The sequence below is a fragment of the Phalacrocorax aristotelis genome, chromosome 17 (genome assembly GCF_949628215.1).
Source record: "Phalacrocorax aristotelis chromosome 17, bGulAri2.1, whole genome shotgun sequence".
In the NCBI taxonomy this organism is placed as follows: domain Eukaryota; kingdom Metazoa; phylum Chordata; class Aves; order Suliformes; family Phalacrocoracidae; genus Phalacrocorax; species Phalacrocorax aristotelis.
Genome location: NC_134292.1, coordinates 8,172,702 through 8,192,065, shown reverse-complemented (window position 1 = coordinate 8,192,065; position 19,364 = coordinate 8,172,702). Strand labels below are relative to the sequence as shown.

The window sequence follows — 19,364 nt, the reverse complement described above, 5'->3', positions numbered from 1 at the left end:
CCAGAGGGCACAGGTATAAACACTAGAGTGGGCTTTGGTTGTTGGGTTTTTTCCAGTTAAACTGCTGAGGGCTCATTTCTGAGCAGTATCTCTGTGCATGTTCATTTTTCCAGGAAGGAGAGGAGGGGGGGAAGAATAAGGGGAGGTTAAAGGGAGGGAAATATGTCACCCTTTAGCAGATCTTGCAAATGGCTGGAAGTTCTCATTCCCAGTGAAGTAAATGAGAGGCACCGCTGTATTGGGGGGGCTTTAAGCAACATTTTCATAGTGCCTGATAGTTGTACATGGGAAGACAATTGCTACCCGTGTCATGTGCTGCCGAAAGCACTCACTCCCTCATCTCTCTTAGCTGGTAACTGGGTAGAAGAAACCTATCATTTGCTTTAACCAAAACAAAGCAATTTAGCCCAACCCCAAATTTGAATCCATGGTCTTTTATGGCTTTTCTCCCAAATGCAGGGCAGGCAGCTTCCCACTCCGTATGGGCAGTCCTGGGGTTGTTTGGTTTGAGGTCTTTGTGAGTTTTTTGGGTTTTGTCTTTTTGGTTTGGTTGTTTTTTTTGTTAAGGGAAGCAAACAGGTTGCTGACGTGCCTGTGTAGAAATAAAATGTAAAAGGCAAAGAGAGACACTGAAATGGGGAAACTGTCCTATTACCTGAAAGCTGGCCAATGTGTCACATTCACATGTCAAAAACCCGTTGTGGCTGAGGGGGCTGAGTGATGGTTGCAGGGACGAGCCCAATGGGCTCGTCATAAACAGGCCAGTTCCGAGGGAGGTGCAGCATGTGGGTTTTGCTAAGATCCCTTTTGTTTCAGACGAACGGGCTGTGTCTCGTTTATAATTAACACGCTGTGTTCTGTTAATTCCTCCTTCCCCTTCTCATGTTCCCTTTTTGAAGTATAACGCTCCAGCTTCACCTGCGGAATACATCCACCGGATCGGGAGGACGGCTCGTATTGGCTGTCACGGGAACAGCCTGCTTGTCCTGGCGCCTTCGGAGGCAGAATATGTCAGCTTGCTGGCTTCTCACAAGATTAAGTGAGTCAGAAACGCGAACAAAAGTTTCAGCTCATCCTTGCTAATTAACCTTCCATGGCACTTTCAGCGGGACTGTGTCTCGTGCAGGTTTTAATAAGAATTTATTAATTCTTGTGATCCAGGACTGGCCCCAGACTAGCAAAAGGAGAGAAGGAAGGTGTGTGAAAATCATCAGCCTGACAGATTGTGCGTGAGTGAGTGTGTGGTGAGGGGCAGAGAGGAGACGATAGTTAGAGATCCTTTGCGCTCCGTTGTTATCTCTCTGGCCCTGGGTTCAAATCGTGGCTATGCAGAGATCACAAGTCAAATGAGCCTGTCAAACACTAACTGGCCATCTGCCTGCATAGCACCATATTGTCAGAGATTGTGCTTTCTCTTCAGGAGAGATCCGGCGGAGAAGTAGCTGGGGAGCTGTGGGTTATATCTGGCAGGTAATTGGCCAAGATGTGTTGTGTAGGTGGCTTGTGACAGGAATAGTGGAGGCTTTTGCAAGCGGCAAGTGCCCGGTGTGGTCCTGGAATGCCATAAGGGGGGTGGACTCTGTGGACCAAAAGTGGGGTGTGCTTCCAAGCTAGCTGAGAAAGCTTCTCTTACACTGCTGTAGCTCGGACTTGGGAGTAGACAGTAATTAGAACAAACCAGGCTGGGTGAGGACCAGCCCAAAGTGCAGTCAGCTACCTGATGGCCGACATGTGATGAGATTTTAGTCCAGCTCTGCTTGTGCAATCGTCCTTTTGTGGAGAAAAACCACAACTTGCTGCTCAGCATTACTAGTCAGGAGTGCTATCAGGTCTCAAGCCTCCTCGGCAGTCAGCTGGATATATGTGACTCCCCTTGCTCCCCGCATGGCTGTCTCTCGGTGTTTCAGAACATCAGCTGAGTAGAGTCCCTTTAGTGTTGTACTAGTGGTGATGGAGCCCTGTAAACTCATGCACAAATTAGTTCTCTTTTATTTCTTGTGTTTATGTCGGGTGGAGCTGCTTGGAATCAAATTTGGTTTTGCATCCTTGAAACAAACAAATGTTGGCAGTAAATACAGGCTTATTCTAGGCTGTGAGCCATTTAGTGGTCTAACAAAGAGCCATCCATCATCCCAGGTAACTATCTATTAAGCAGACACCAGCAAGACATGGAGGGCTAAGCTGACAGGGTTTTTTTTTCATGTAACAAACAGCACTGACATTTAAAGGTGAAATCCCACATAATTGTGAATTTTTAACTCCAAGTGGAAAGTTCTATTTTTCTATTTTATAATATTTTGGAAGTGTTGGAAGGAAGGAGAGGGAAATTTCCCCCCCCCCCTTTTTTTTTTTATTTTAAATGTTAATGCTTTTATCCGATTTTGTTGGTTTTTAACAAGTTTAAGGAGCAATGTCACTCACACTGGTAATTATATCTGCTAAGGAGACCTGTTGTTGAGCTAGCCACCGTTCTTCAGGAATCTGTAGAGGACTCTGCTGAATGAGTGGAGGGAGGTTTACATGAATTTCTTTTTTTTCCACTTCTCAAATCTGTAGAGCCAAACAACTCTGGGGATTGTCTTTTCTTCTGTGTTTTATGTTCTTCATAAAACCTGCTGCCCTGCAGATAAGGCACTTGCCAAAAAAAGGAGTGTAATTTGCCTTCCTTGACCCCCATCTTCAGACGGAAGAAAATGAGTGTCTAATTGGCACGGGTGGGCGATTCGGCCTGTTCGCAGTCGTGTGTCCCCATCTCCCTGCATAGTAGCGCATGGTGTGAGAAGGGGCAACGGGATAGAACAGAGAGCTGATGAATTACGGAGAAGATGCAGGAAGGCAGCTTGAAGCTAAAGGCAGCAAGTGCCATCAGCACAAATTGCCGTTACCCTTCATAAACAGAGCATTATGGTGATAATCCTGACAATTTAATTCAGTGCGAGGGCGAAAGACAGCATGTGTTGGACTGTCACCGATCCTCTTAAGCACTGATAATTTTTGTTTCTTTATCCTAATTCTTTGTAGCTTTTGACTTGGACTGCACAAGTTACTGGAGTTTGCTTTTTTTTTTATTCCTTGCTTAATTTTTAAATCTTTTGTTTTTTGTTGAGAATGAATGTGTGTTGTGAATTTTTTTTTAATTTGTTTTTTCTTTTTAAAATGAAATTCCCGCTGGGTTTATTGAAATGTAAATACTTCATAAAATATGTATTTCTAAGAAGACAAAGCATGAGATGGGTCCCTGCAGCCTTCAGCTGGTGTAAACGAGCAGTGCCGTGCTGATTTACGTTGGATGAGGATCTGACCCAGAGTTTGGGGTTTTTTTCAGCCCCTCCACCCACCCCAGCATGCATGGGAGTAAGTCCAGAAATGTTGAGAGTCGGAAGTAATGAGAGCAGACGTGGCTTTGTTCCTGGATGCAAATCCACTTCGGAATTAGGGATGACTGCCTTTGAAATTGGAAATCGCTCACAATTAATTTTCACTGGTACCTGAAGCCTCTCCTTGGCTTCCACTGTGGAAAAGCAGCGTTAGCCTTTGCCAAAACGATCTCACTTTGGCTCTGCTGAGATCAGTAATTCCCGTTGGGGCTCAAGAAAGCCGCATGCCTCTCTCTGCAACTTTCTTTTCAGTCTTTGTGTGGCTTGAAGTTGTGGTTCCTCTACCAAACTGTAAATGCATACGTGCATGCACATGCACACTCGTGTTTTCTGTACATTTCCTCTTTCTTTTTTTCTTTTTTTTTTTTCAAAGGTTAGACTCCAAAATGTTCTGTCTTGGCTCTAAGCGTAACTAACAGATTTTCCTTCAAAGGGAGGAGGCAAGAAGCAGAAGAAAGTCAGTGAGGTTCGCTTTTTTTTTCCCTTATGTCTCTTTTAGCTCCTTCAACTGCAATCTAGCAGCGCCTGCCTCGACAGCTATCAGATAATTTCTTTATCTCCTAACGGCAGCCTAACTAATTTATAAAGGAAAACGCATCACCGTGAAGGCACGAGTCATTTCTCTCCCTTCTCTGCGGTTGTGCTTGCCCCCCTCCCCTGCTCCCCTCAAATGATGCTCCCCGCTGTGAACCAAGTTCACATATCTGTTAGGCTGTGAGCTGGCAGCGCGCCAGGCGGGAGGAGGATCGGAGAGGGGGTGACATCCCAGACAAATCAATGTCAAAGGTTTGACGTTTTCATTCATAGCGGTGTCAAAGCAACCTCTGGGAGGGGGGGCGGGGAGGTATACTTTTCGCTTGCTTAAGTGGTTGCCATTTATGTTTTAATTTACTTTCATACTTTTGAAAAACAAACAGAGAAACCTTTAGTTGTCTTTTTATGCTCCATTTCCCTTTCTCCCCCATCACTCCCCCGCCTTTCTCTCTCTGCATCCTCTGCCGAGGAATCTGCTACATCAGGAGTCCCAGCTGCACAGCGATGGGGCCCGTCTCCCACGTAGGATATCTTATGGCCACACCAGCCTGTACCTTCCAGGCTAGATGGCTATTTCTCTGGACCATCTCATTTCCCAACCTTACGTTGCGGTGGTGAGCTGGCTGAGGTTGAAGAGGCAGATTGCAAAAGTAAAGGTATTTGTCAGTTTAGCTGGGAAGGACTGGAGAACAGGCAAGGATCACGGTATCCTGTTACACAGTATAGCCAAGATTTATCCGTTCCTCCTAACCAGGTGTTTAGAGATCTTTGTGTGAAGAGAAAGGGGATATCCTTGTTAGAATTTCTTTCTATACTTTACAAACTGAAGAATATCGGCAGTGCTTCCTTTCAGAGGCCGCATACATCTTTCTGACCATCTGAGAATCAGGAGTCTGAGAACTGTTGGACCCCCAAGATTTCTCTCTTCCTTAGGCCAATGTAACCCCAAATGAACTCCTTGGCTTCCACGCAGTAGTTATGATTTATTCTGGTATAAAAGGAAAATAATCTCTTTTCTAGAGATTACCTTTGCCCATTGCTGAAAATTTGGGCCCACACATTTCAGCTTTTATCATCTGCGTAATTCCCTTGGAAATGGGACCCAGTTTGGATGCAGCTGTAATATTAATGGCCTGGAGCTGGACAGCTGTTCCTGTATTGTGTCACCTGGTGTGCGTGTGCCCCACAAGACAGTGTTAAAGAGGAGGAAGAATTTCTAGTCTCCTGTAAAAGCACCTCTAAGTAGGACCACTCACTTCAAAATTAAGCAGGTTCGTAAGTGTTTCTAGTATCGGGGCCATAACAGTACCCAGCAGTGTCTTGCAAGCAGGACTGGAGAATAAATCATCTGGTTGAGTCTACAAGAGGAATGTGAGTCGACAGAATGAAAATAAATGCCCAGTGTGAAGCCTGGCTAGGAGAGCTGACTGAGTCTCCTGTATTTAAAAAAAAATGCTATGGGGTCCCTAATGGGCTGGGCTTTGGCTTTACACTTCAAATGAGAGGGAAGGTGAGTTCTTAGAACGGGGAAGGAAATCAAACCGTGCATTTGGTGTCAGAGGTGGCTTTTGAAGCTGTGAATTAATTGAAGGGTGAGTGTGTCCATCAGGAAGTGTGTCTCTGAGCTTTGACCCAAGCAACGTAGCAAGAGGTTGGGATGATGTATGGTCTTGTGTGAAAGGGGATGATGTGACCAGAGGGAAGGAAGCTGCGGGAGAGTTGGCTTGATAGGAAAAGCTCCTTGGGATCCTGTTGTTACCCTCTGAGTTTGAGTCACTCTGAGAGGAAGGAGCTATTTCTTTATGCAGCTTTAGTTTTAGCTCTTTAGTTTAAGAAGTGTCACTAACATGGGTGGAAAAAGAAGTGTGTAAAATCCAAGCACTTAGTTCCATTGAATGAGGATTGAGCAGTGTCTCTGATTTCAGAGGATCGGGAAGTTAAATTGTGGGGAGAGACAAGACGTGGGAGAAGTAGCAAAGCAAGCAGAGCACATCTTTCCAGGCTGCACGTGTATGCCTCAGTCAGTGTTGTTCTCACACTTGCACAAGCAACCGAATGCAGACACCTGCTCCCTGCCCATGGCATTTAATGTACATTAAAATGTTTGACACTCTGTGGGTTCAAAGTGGAGGTTACAGATCTTGTTGTTTATCGTTATAAAGCCAATCTACAAGAAGCATTAATGTTATGAGCTGCTTCAAATCTGTTTTGAGTTTCTTTTAGTGGAAAACCTAACCAAATGGTTCCCAGTTGTCTTGGTGCTTCTCAATGCAAGGAAAGAAAAATTACGAAAACAACGGAAATACAATTAAAAGCTTAAATTTTTTCTTTAATCAGTTACTCTAGAATTGCAGTGTGTGGTGGTGGCTTCTAACGGCAACAAGATTGTGGGTAAAATTGTGTCTGTGTTGCAGTGAAAGCACCAGTTCAGCTGGGGTCAAGATTTTACAGTAGTTACGGTTTTAGGGTTGCTGAGTGAGTGTCTGGGGTAAGACCTTGTGTATTTCAGGGATAAATTTTTAAGTTGAATGTGTAAATCTCAATCTTTTTGCTGTCTGTTATCAGCCTGTGGCTCGTTACACGCTGTATTTGAAAAGTAGGAGAAAAGGTAATGTTTTGTCTTTGTTGCTTCAGTGTTTCAGAGATAAGGATGGAAAATGTATTATCCAGCCTGATGAAAGATGATCGCTTCAAGTTGCACAGACCAGGAAACAAGGTGAGTGTTTCTGCTGATTTGGGATTGCTCCAATTTTCATTTACCAGTTAAGCATCGTAAGTGTTCCTCCCTTAGCTTCCACCTTCACAACACGAGGGTTGGGATATCCACGTCAGGCAGTGCGAATAATTATAGAACTGCCTTTTATTACAATTGTCCAATCTTTAAACTGTTGTCCCCCAAAAGCAGTTGCTTCTAACTCTTCAGCAAATATTTTTGTAACTGACAGTAAAGGTTTCTGGCTGCGAAAGCTCTGTGGTTTTTTTCCCCACAATGTTTCTGTTCTTCTTGGCTTTTCTGTACAAAAATACTGTTGGAGATCACAGATGACACAAAACTTCTCTGAAGAAATACGGAAAATGTATTTGGTGATGTGTTACGTAGGGGTTTTTTATTATCTGTATTTACTTGGAGTCTAAAACAAAGCTTACTGGGTTGACAGGTATCTTTTCATTGAGTTCGGCAAGCTTTGGGTCTGCCTTCAAGGTGCTAATTCACAGAATTCAGTCATTTGCAATTGATGTCTCATGCATTTCTGCATTCTGGCAAATTAAATCCTCCAAGAAGCCTCATTTTGAATGGAAGTCAAGAATGCGTCAAGCATGATGCAGCATGCTCTTTTTTTTTTTCCTCTTGTTGCTGTTTTGCCTGCTCGTTCTTTCTGTTATACCATGTATGAGCCTTCTCGTTTCCTGCAGATGACTGTTACGAACTGTGTTGTTCTTGGTAAACAGGCTTTTGAAAGATGTTCAGTTTTCCTACATGCCCTATATTTCACAGAAAGCCAGATCTGTGGCTCATACAAGATACAGCTCTATTTAAAGCTCTCTCCCATCACTGCACAGTTTTTCACTGAAATCAGCCTGTAATGCCTATATTTTAAATGTCTAGAACATACCTAGGATATGACCTCGTAACTCGTTCAACAAATATGTAAAAGTTTAGCTGTGCTTTGTTAATGCAGAAATTATTTTAAATAGTTTTTCCATGTATAAATAGTTTCCTTTTCCCCTGAATGTGCTTAAAGGTGGATAGCTTTGGGTTTGCTTTGGGGAGTTTTTCGACAATTACATGTATGCACAAGTTGCACCTTAAATTTGTTGCTGATGTGGGACAGAATATTATCTGTTCTGGGCTTGAGGGCAAGTGTTATCTCATGAAAAGTGGGCAAAGAAGAGAACATGTTTTTTCTAGGAAATTATGATTTGGCTTTTGAAAAGTGGCAGGAGAAGTTGCTGTTAAATGTTGTTAAATGTCAGAGCCCAGTGCTTGCGGAGGTTCAAAATGGTTGATCCATTTTGAAAATTCTCACCTAAATATCTCAGTGCCTTTTTCTGCTTGCCTTTGGAACAGCAATTTAAAAAAGCTAACAAGCCTGTTTGCTTCCAGGACTGATCACATTGGTATTTCCACCATGCTTTCAAATTGTAAAATACACATATAAGCACAGAATATTCTAAATACTCCTCTTTCATCTTCCTCCCTTTCCTTTAAAAAAACCAAAAACCATATTTGAAAGTAGCTATTACTCTGCTTTTTGCTCAGCAGTGCTGCCTGGGCATGCCCTGCCATGCTGGGTGCTGTACATGAGTACATGTGCAGAGGAGCTGGTTCCTTTCACATGCAGTCAAAGGTGGGGTTGAATTCCTCTCTTCCCTTGCCATCAAAGTGAACGGGATTTTGCTGTTGACTTCACTGGGACTGAGATGTATCCACTCTGGCTGTAGGATGGTCTGAATCTGCTGCAGGAACTTATAAATACAGAACAACCTATTTTTATGTGACTCAATCTGAAATGATTGGGACTGAGAAAGAGGGTTTCTCTTTATGGGGAAAAAAATCCTTTATCACTTAATGGGGATGAAATTACAGTTTTGTCAATATCAAATAGTCTTCTTCAGGAAGTACTTGAAAAATATATTAAATGCAGTTAAGGAGTCATTCTGTTTGTTAGCTTTGTACTTTATTTCCATCAGAGGCTCTATAAGTGGTCTGCAATGCATGGTCAGAAGCTGCAGGGACATGCTTCCAAGTTTTCCGGGGGGTTAATCTATTAAATTCTGTAAATTTGCTGTAAAGATGGTACAATAAGCTGGGAATGCAACGGGACATTGCATAGGGTAGAGAGTGATCGAGGACTTGTTATGAGGAGCTGAACCTGATCCATCTGTGATGTTGCCATTCGAGAGAGCATTAGCTTTGCTCATCAGCTCTCCATGCATTGAGTCATGTATATATTATAGTCGTGCACACAGGAACCTCATTATAATGCTCTTCAGTTCTCGTTGCCTCAACTGAAGTCCATTATAAGTACCACGTTGGAACGAGTATTTTTTGGGGCTTCTGTGTGCAGCCAGGGAGCAAGCCGAAGAGCCTGTAAAATGTATATTTTATATTTAGGTGTATAAAATATATATGTGGCTATGTCTGGGTGTGTGAATGTTCACCTGCTTACAAAGAGAATAAATTTGATCTTTCAGCTTTTATGGGGGGGGGCAGGGGGACTTGATGAGTTCTAGAGGTGTGTGGAGGTTAGTAAAAAGTTGTTATTAAAACAAAATCCCTCATTTTGTTTTGAAGTATAATAGAAGCAGGAGATGTTACAGACTGGGTTTTTGGCTTTTTTCCCTTGTTTGGTTTTTTGGGTTTTTTTTTCCAGTTGCTTTTTTTTTTTAACTGTTTTAAGAAAGAACTTTTCTACCTCAGTCTAGTTTGCTTGTGTTTCAATCCCTTTTCCCATTAACATATTCTCTCAATGAAATCAGAGGCTTTCAGGACTTATCCCAACCTCTCAAACCTAAAAGCTGCAGTCTTTATAATCAGAAGTTTCTTTCTTTCGAAAGAGGTCTGTATGTCTCTTCCTGGTGTAGTTGGCGGTTGGGAGAGTCCCTCTGATGTCTTGAACCAGTTCAGTAACAGTGTAACCAGGCCCATTTCTTCTTTTAGCTTGGAGATGTTGTTATTGATCACAGTCATTATGCTAGTGGTGAGGGATCTGCCAGAATAGGCTCTTACAAACGCAAGGTAGAAAAAGTTCTATCCCACTACTTCTCCATAATGGCAATAATACTTCTTACTTAACAGATGAAACCTTCATCTAGATGGAGCATAGATCAAGCAAGCCTCTGGGGTAGGCTTTTATCTTTTGGGTCTTGGGAAAATGTGTAAGGTCTCAAATTAATTGTCCTGTTCATCCGAACCAGGATACGAGCAGGATTAAAGCTTGCTTGTGTGAGTAGAGCGTACACGACGGCTTCCAGTGCACTTCCAGTAGCACTGTTTTATTTGATCTGTCCAGACACTCGTATGGTGTGCAGGTTTTATTTTCACAGTTTGGCTCTGAGTCAGTTTAAATTTAGATTATTTTTTTTTTTAAGATGAACCTCCCTGGAAGGCAGGAATCACAGATATTTTTTTTTCATGCCATTAGGGGGCAATTTTAAAATGAGATCTGTCTCAAGGGGCTGAAGGGGATAAAAGACAAGGTGGAGATGGGAGGAGGGGAGAAGCTGTGTTCCAAGTATTTTATGTTTCCTGCCATTTGGGTTTTTTTCATTTATTTCTCTTGGACTGACCTCACACTTTGGAAATTATGCACCTAGTTTTTTATCCCTCATTTTTGTCTTACGTTTTTTTTTTTTTTCCCCTCAGCACCAGGAAGAAGAGATGCCTCATTTTGAAACCTAAAGGGGGGAATAAGAAAAGTCCTTTGTAATATATTGCCATATTATCACTAAATCCCCTGACAGTTGTGACACAGAAGCAAGTCACCTGTCACTTAAGCTTGAGGTCTCTTTAATTTTCTCCTGGAATTCGCACCAGGCTGTCTTTAATTTGAGGCCTTTATTGGAATTCTGAAACCTTTCTGCCTCCCCGGTGCTCAGATCTATTCTGAGTGCTGTTACAGAATGTATACAATAACCAACAGAGGGATTCAGAGGGGGCTGAAGCACTGTTTATTTAACACTCTGGAGGGATTTTCGTGCTTATTCGGTCCTGGCTACCCGGCTTTCAATATCGCTTTGACAACCGTTATGCCCTTCTCATTAATTTTAAACAGTTAAAACACAGGAAAAAGAGAAAAAGTTTTCATTATTAAAGTGCTTTACTTTTTAATAACAGAGGATTCTGTCCGCCAGGGGAAAGGGCAAACCTCACTAATTTCACATTCATATTAAAAAACGCTGGGAAGGTGACACTTTGTGCTGCCAGGAGGCTTAACAAAAGAAAAGTGATGGGGGCTAGGAGGAGCAGGCGGGGGGAGAAAGTTTTATGTTTCACGTCAATGGAAACTTGTTAGTCACAGCGATGAGTGTCCACTTCGGGGAGGCAGCTCCACTTGTAGTTTATTAAACCTTTATAGAGGCCCCTCAACTGGAGACTGTCTCAACTGATTAATAGGCGCACATGAAGTCAAACTAAAAGGCATCTGTGAAACGGGCTGTGTGGTGAGTCTTGGACTGGGAGGCGGATAGAAGAGACCAGAAATCTGGGAGACTCTTCACGTAGCCTTAAAATGCCCACCATTGTCTTTGCTGGAGATGCAGATGGACAGTGAGTCCAGGTGGTGAGTGAGCAGGAACTCTAGTCCCCATGTGTGTTTGCTTCGTTGAAGAGTAGCCCGGTGACTGGAAGGTGTGGCATCTTGAGTTCAAAAGAGGGCACTGTGCAGGGGATTTAGACTGTATTTGGGCGCTGTCTCTGGGCAGATCTACTCTTGGCTATAGAGCGGCAGATCTGGGTCAGCAAAACATTTTGCGTAGGGTGCCAGCAGCATTGCCTGGCTTCCGTGATCACCAAGGTTCGCGGTGTCAGTGTGATATGGTTCCCCTGGACTGGCAGCAGTGCAGAGGTGATGCTCACAGCTGCGGGGGAGGGAGGGTTGTGCAGCATTAGCATGCAAATCTACCGGAGAGGAACGACAGGACTGTTGCCTTGGCACAGGTAGTGTAGAGTCATGGGAGCTGGATGTTTGTTTTCAGTCAGCCCTGTTCAGATGAGGGGTTGACCACTATCAAGTTACTGCCTTGGATCTGGCACTCAGACTTGGATGCTGGTTCCTGTCTGAGTAGCTTTTGAGAGCAGTGGCCCTTTCTTGGGAGAGGTTCACATCCATGGTTGCTTGGCTTTGCACTTTGCTGTCAACTTTAGATCGAAAATTCTCTTGTTTTCTTGTCTGCATTTCCTTTCTCTGCCTAATCCGCAACAGTACTTTAGAGAGAGATGGCCTCTTTTCTCCTCCCAGTAACAGCTTGCCCCCAGGCATGTTTGCTTTCCATTTCCTGAACTGCATCCTGCAGTGTGATCCTGGGAAAGCTTGAGCACGTGCAAAATTGCCCTTTTGGTCTAAGGAAGTTTCTTCTGTCGTGCCTTTGGTCCAAGGGGCTTGTCTTATTCTAGAGGAACCATGTGATGGCAGTTACTGCTAAGTATGACTTGTTGACAGTGAGAAAACTTCGTGTAGGCGTCAATAGTGAGAAGTTCATTTAGTTGGCTTTGTTCACAGGTACTGAATTTGGTCCATTCTCCGGAGCTTGGGGGTGAAAGTAGGTCTCCTGCCCCGCAGGTGCCAAGAACAGGCCAGGTGTTTTGGGGAACTGCACAGGGAAACTTGCAACATCAGTCTAAAACTGTTAGTGTAGAGTCTGGGGGGAGTTATTCCAAATAACTCCAATGGAAACAAGCAGTGGTATCTGGGCTGTTGAATCTGGAAGGAAAAAAAAAAGAAAAAAAAAATGAGGGGAAAAAGATACGTGATAGATGTTAGAAAACACAAAATTAAAACTGATTTGCTCTCCTCACCACACAGCGCTCACTGGCTGCTTTGACTTTAACATCTTTATCTATAATTTTTTTTCTCTAGTAATATTGAGAGGATTACCTTTGTTGGCCCCTGGGTGGTTACTGTGTGATTTTACTGTTATTAAATCTATTGTAAACTGCTTCATTATTCCTGACTCAAATTCTCTCTTTCCTCTAATCCTCCCACCGCCCTTGTAGAAATCCTGTGGCACAGACCCTCAGGAAGTCCGGGAGCGGGCCACTGTCTTGCAGACAAAATTTGAAAATTACGTTCACTCCAGCGAGGGGACTGTGCGGTGGGCAAAGAAAGGTCAGTGTGTTTCTTTTCAGTTTATTCCAGAAGGGCTCATATAAGCTGCCAAGGTTTTTCTTCTGGGGGAGAGCTTCAGGGAAAAGGCCCAGAAGAAACATTTTGGGGCCATTGGGCTCTGTAGGGGGTTGAGATGGGCCCAGAAGGCTTTGTGATGATATTAAACGTTAATTTCTTGCATTCCCTTATTATGTGCAAATGAGGTTTAAACTTGGCTTTCGATAGGATTCACATCCGAGGGCTCTGACCCAATCGCATGAACGAATAGATTATGTGTGTTATCCTGGGAAGGTCATGGGTGACCTGCTTAACCACATCCTGGTGCGATACCCATTAGATGCCTTCAGTTTACACCAGGGATGAATTTGAAGCCTGTAAGACAGAATGCCTTAGGAGCATCTCTTAACAGGCAAGGATCTTAGTGGAGGTTGTTGTGTGGAATGGGAAAAAAATGAGAGAGGGGGCAGCTACTCAGAAAGGCAGGAAAAGAAAAACTGGGATGGATTTAATAATAATTTAATAGTTGTAGCTAGGTGCAAATCTGGGATTTGATCAAGGTGCACAGCACTTGCTGCTGAGCAGCACAAGAAACTTCCCTTCTGCTTCTCAGTTTGGAAAACCCAGAGGAAGGGGAAAGATTAAAAACTTGTCAGGGATGTGGTACGAAAATAAACACTAAGCAGTCTCCTGAGAGGAGCCAAAAAGGTGGTGCAATGTAGGCACCCCACTTCTATGTACCGTTCTGTTGCCCAGTAAGGCTGATGCGGGTGCACCTGAAAACAGAACAGCTGTTGCACAGGGAGTGCGGGAAGTCAGGCCCCAAAGGTCCTTGACAATTACTTGGAATTTGATTTTTAAATATTGAGACAAGTCCACAAAATGCGAACTCTCTATGCAAGAGACCAAACCACTCTTGCTCACAATATATAGGACCAGACCCTTTCCCCTTTTTATGAGTCTCTTCTTCCCACATCTGTCCCTTCCTGATCGTTTTCTTTTTCAGCTCGTTTGTCACTTTGATCTGAGTCAAATCCTGCTCTCTAAGCTTGCGTAGAAGTCCTGTTGATTTCAGTTGTGCAGCATTTCCAGACAGGTTTGGATAAGAGGGGTCCTGATGAGATGAATTTTAGTGGTCTGCATCACTTCTGCTCACCAGTATAGATACCTGCTGCATGTGTGTGCATACCAGTGTGGTACAAGTGTACTATATGTACTAAACTATGTAAATCGCATACTAAGGGGTGCAAAACCAAACGGGGACATTGGCCTTTGAGCTGTACAATGTCGCCATAGAAACCAGATCCAGGAAAGCTGTTCCCAAGATAGAAGTTAAGTTTGGTATTAAAATAATTTGGAATCATGAGAAGTGATTGTCCAAGAGGTCAAAGATGCTGGTTTTTGCTGAATGTTGTACTGACTTGTTAGGTGATGACACAGCAGAATGACTAGAGCTTGTAGTGTAACTACCTGCTTAATCCAAATTATTCTGCATCCTTTTAATGATGCATGGCCGCGTTGACGGGCAAGATATTTGAAATCCTACCGTTTCGCGCTTTGCTCTACTCCCCGCCACTGCACATCACTGCACTGATTCTCACCCCCCTCAGACAGCTGCAGTGCTGTTGGTTTGGTTTTTTTTTCCGCAGGGTTTCAAAATACCTTTCTCCTACAGTGAAAGTGTTAGAGCCTTGCTACACAAGCGACTGACTTGCACCTGTGTTCAGGTGTGTTGTGCTACTTGACTGGGGTAATTACTTTTATAGCTGCACTTTTAAGTCCACAGTCTCAAAGCACATGACTAATATGATCAAATCCTTGATTCTGCATGGATGAGCTTCTTGTTGCTCCCCTGGGATTCCTTATACCCCATGTGAACTTCTAACCTGAAATGACTATGACGGGGAGAACAACTGAATGGCTCTGGTCACACTGAGGAAACCGCTGTGGTTTCTCTCCGTACAGCATATGTCGCTGTGCGCAACCCCCCACGCACACACTTGTTGCTGACCTCAGCACTAATAACCTTTTTAGCCATGGACAAGAAGTGCAGAAAATATATCAGGAAACGCTGAAATGTTGTGCATCCCGTTTATCTTGTACGGGAGCACTCCACCTCTTTTTCCTACTCTGCTATCTACATATGCAAATTTTCCACTGCTGAGTGGCTTCCATAAGCCCCCTCTTCCTCCCCTCTGCGCCAGGCGTCATGAATAATTAACGTGGCAGCTGGCTTTTGCTTTCATGGCAGACAATCAATTGGAAACTGTGCCAGAGATGCATTTGTTTCTCTTTTTCTCTTTTTCACCATTTTCTGACCTAGTCAATGTTAATAAGCAGTGTTTTGACTGCAGCCCACTTTCAAAAGGCGAGTGTCTCCCTGCCCGCTCACCCCTTCTGCCTCTCAGTCCCGTGTTTTGCAAACTCAAATCAAATGGTTCAGTGAGGGTGCTGCCCTTCAAACTTGATTGACTGATGAACGGTGAGGAGGGGTACGGCCAGGCCCTGCTACCTGAAGGACGGATCTCCTGAAGTGTGGAGTCCCTTTTGGGAAATGGAGGACTCTCGTCCAAAGGGTCGTGTGGTGACAGGTGCTCCGTTTTGGAGCTGTGGGGACAGTTGGAGCTCAGGAGCCTCGTTCCTTCATGCCACTGAGGTTACAGAAAAGATAAGGAAGCAAACCCTGCTTTTCTCCTCTGTGTTTCTCCATTTTGTAGCCGATAGTTGAGCATATTGCATCATCGCTTCTGTCCTCAGCAGGCTTGTGTGGAGAGGGGCAGCAGAGTTACAGCAGCCCACTGCTGTGGCACAATGCTTGAATCCATGGCGGTTTTGGTGCATCCTTCCTTCCCGTGACCACATGCTCTGCACGCTGGCACAATGCCTCCACTGGTTTATCCAGCTGTGCGGCTGAGGCTGCGCTCGGGGGCCAGCGCTGGGACCTAGCTGCGAGCATGGCGAGCAGGTTATGTCACCTGTCTCGCTTTCATATCTGGTTACCCTCTTGTCCCCTGTTTAAAAAAAAAAACAACAAACCAACCTATCTAACCTCCATCATATGTAGCTTTTTTTTTTGTTTCCTTTGACTTTCCACAATTACATTTCCTTTAGGAAAGCGGGGATGCGCAAGTGCAAAGCACAGTTCTAAATCCGCTCTCTTACATGAGTGGAAGTCTGAATCCCCCCAGCAGGCCAGTATATGTTGCCTTAGACTCATGTTGGTACGGCAAAAACTTAACAGCTCAGGCGGTTTGCTTCTGTGGCATTAAAATGAGATAACCTTTATGTGAATTATGGCCTGACCAGCACCGTTACCAGTTGCTTTCATAAAGCTCTATGTCCTTCATCACAAAATTATAAAAGAATTTCAACTTTTAAAAAAAAAAAACTTTTAATATCTGGCTGCTATAATTGGACATAAAAGCCAGAAAACGTGACTGTGGCAACGCTGAGAGGTCTAAAGACCTGATAGTAAAGATTTAGAAGAAGAATCTCACCCACAAAGATCTTAATTTAAATCTCATGGGTGCTGTAGTGAAAGTTAGCAGCTCTGAGCTCCTCAGAGGTAAGACAGTTGCATGAGCTGAGGTTTCAACCTGCTGGTACAGCAGGGCTGTTAGTTCAGCTTTGGATTAGTGTCTTGCAGCTCTCCCTGGTTTTGCATGCTCTGACTCAGGACTCGATCTGGCAGTTGTCTGTCAGGACTTTGGGAGGAGGGGGCCTTTGACATGTTGATGCTCTAACTCTGATCTGGGGAGTTAGTACCAGCAGCCTTCCCTATCTGAACAACTGTGGGAGGTGAGCTCAGCCTTCATAACAACAGGATCTTTAGTATCAACCATTTCAAGTGCTGTGAGAAAGACAGCTATATGAGCTCCAACGGGACCAAATTCAGAGCAGGAGCAAGTTTGTATTGTTTCTTTTGAAGAGTTACACCTTCTCATGGCAGGTGAGTTTGTGATTTATGAAAAAAAGCAGCAGAATAGGGGTTTTGAGAGCATTTGAGCTGGCTTGTAAGTCCTCAGAAGGATGGCCTTCAGATGAGACACTGAGACGGGGTATTTGGAATTTAGCATTCTCTTTTTGGGAAAACACAGGTCTCCTGATGCTCAGATGCCTCTAAAAGTGTAGCGTGGTGAAATTGGGAAGAAGGTGCAAAGAACTCAATCTTTTCTTCTCATCGATTGGGAAAAGGAGTTCGCTTTACTCAGTAAACAGAGCTTTGATGGATTCCCTGGGTCCTTCCAGGAGCTGATCTGCTAAAATGACATTTTTATTACTGTTCATAAACTCCAATCTCCGGCTGCTGCCAAGAGATTAGACATAAGCTGTGGGCAAACTTGCTGGTCCGGTGGCTCAACGGGCAAGGGCAGGAGAGGTTAGAGTTTAGAGCTTGCTGCTGTCAGGGGTTGAGAGGCAGAAAAAGATGTAGGTGGTGGTTGGAGTGAGGGCTGGGGGGCACAGGAGGTTTTACAAGCAGACGAGCAGCAGGGGATTGAAGGGAAGCATTTTCTGAGCTGTAGAGTTTCCTTACTGAAAGTCCCTCTATTCCCCATAGCAGAGAGGACAGCCTGGGTGTAGTTAATGTTCCGGGTATGTGGGGGAGCAGTGGTAGTGTTCATATTAGTGGATGATCGTCTTTAGAGCAATGAGCCCTGAGGGAAGGGCATTACAGGAATATAAAGATGTGAAAATTCGCACGCAATTCTATTATTTTTCCCTTTTGAGAAGGTGAGCTCTGTTCTCAGTATAATGATGAGTCAGGAAATCCATCTGGCTCTTAGATATTTATAAGGGACTAGCTAGTAACTGGTGAAAAATGCATGGACTGCTGGGACTCTAATATCAGAGGAGTCTTCCTATGCCATCTCCATGCTTCTCCTTCCCTCTCTTCATCCCTGTATCTCTATTCCCTCTCTCCCCGTTATCTGCTACCATTTGATGTCAATGACTTCTTGTGAGATGTGCTGCAAACATCACCCTTTCTGGCAGAAGGGGCATCCTTGTAAGAGGCAAACCTAATGCAACTTAACATAGCTTTGTTTCAGTTCCTAACGCTTCTCCACCACCTACCTTCTCCTTTTGGGATTGTACTAGTACTATACAACCTTCACCAATTATTAACATACCAACCTTTTCTACCAGCTGCTGACCAGAAGGTGTCCCAAAGGACAAGCCCAACGTCCTTTCAGCTGGAACAGCTGAATCTTTAAGTGTGTGTGTGTGTGTATATCTATATCTTCCTATGTAGAAAAAAACGCAGTAGCAAACAGAATTAAATTTTTTTTTCTTCTCCCTCAGCACTGCAGTCTTTCCTTTGTGCCTATACTACCTATCCCAGGAACCTGAAGCACATCTTCCACATCAAATCTCTCCACCTGGGTCATGTGGCCAAGAGCTTTGGCCTGAGAGATGCCCCCCAGAACCTGACTGCTCTTCCAACTGCAGGCTCAAAGAAGAAAACCAAACCAAGACCAAAAAGGTAGGCCAACTTGATGCTCCTGAGCTGAAGAACACTGTGTGACAGGCTGTGGTGTGCTTTGCTCCTCATGGTTGTTGTGCTTGCTCCAGGAATCATGAAATGGTTTGGGTTGGAAGTGACCTTCAAAGATCATCTAGTCCAACCCCCCTGCCATGGGCCCGTCACATGTGATTGTTCCTGACAGGCTAAATCATGTTCAGCCATTGGCTTCAGTTGCATTGCTCTCTAAGCTGTTGTTTTGTTACCCTTTTTCTAATGGCTTTAGAGAGCCTAAAAATTACCTTTGTTAAACCAACTTGGTCAAACATTTGAGTGGGAATTCAGTTTTAAAAAAAAAAAACAAAAAACAACAACAAATAAAACAAACCCAAGCAGCTCACTTCATAGTTTGACTTCTGATAAAGATGCTCTTCTTTTAAGGAAGCTGCTAAGCGTGGAGACGCACCTATATAGACTAGCCTGAGTTTTGCTGCAGCTTTTCCATTTTCTGAGCACTTCAAGAACACCATCTTCTCTGAGTCTTTTGAGCAGAAACAGCCTAATTTATACTTCACTGGAGCTATGCTGAAGGATGAGGAAGGGTGCAGGCAGTGTTCTAGAGCGACACACAAGACTTCCCATACACTGGGGTGGTTCTTTCTTGCACAGGTCTTGGTTGCTAGAGCTCCAGCAGCAGTCCTGTTGTCATGGCCAAGCTCCACAGTAGAAACTGCCAGATTTTTCCGTTCACATCCCCACTTCCAGTTGCATGGTCTTACAGAGGGCTGCGATTCCTGGCTCAGAGTCAACTGCAGCAGCAACTCCTTGTCCTCACCCCTGTCCAGGGAAGGGCTCTCACAGATACAGCTGTGCTCATAAGTACTTGCTGTTGGTGTAGGGCATGGGATGATAAAAACATGATAAAAGGAAATAGCAGAGAAATGAATATTTTTCACTTCTCAGATTTGAAGTTGACTGTCATGCGCGTTATGAGCAAGGCTGTATGAGTGCTGATTTATCTCACAAGATAGTCTTTTCCTTACTGGCCTTGAGAAATACCACTGCATCAGGAGCGAAGTATTTGTCTTACTGTCTTTAAAGAGCTTGTGTGGGCTCCTCTGGCCTTTTTTACCACCTTTTCTACACTAGACAGGCAGTCTTTTGTAG

The 19,364-nt window shown here is 44.0% G+C and overlaps 1 protein-coding gene across 1 annotated transcript in view; it reads left to right on the top strand.

Annotated features, from left to right (window-relative positions):
- DDX31 (DEAD-box helicase 31) overlaps positions 1-19,364 on the top strand; it is a 50,627-nt gene that overhangs the window by 21,402 nt on the left and 9,861 nt on the right. The window contains 4 exon segments of the mRNA XM_075112314.1: positions 900-1,039; positions 6,546-6,627; positions 12,628-12,739; positions 18,038-18,218. Coding sequence (XP_074968415.1) covers positions 900-1,039; positions 6,546-6,627; positions 12,628-12,739; positions 18,038-18,218 — 515 coding nt within the window.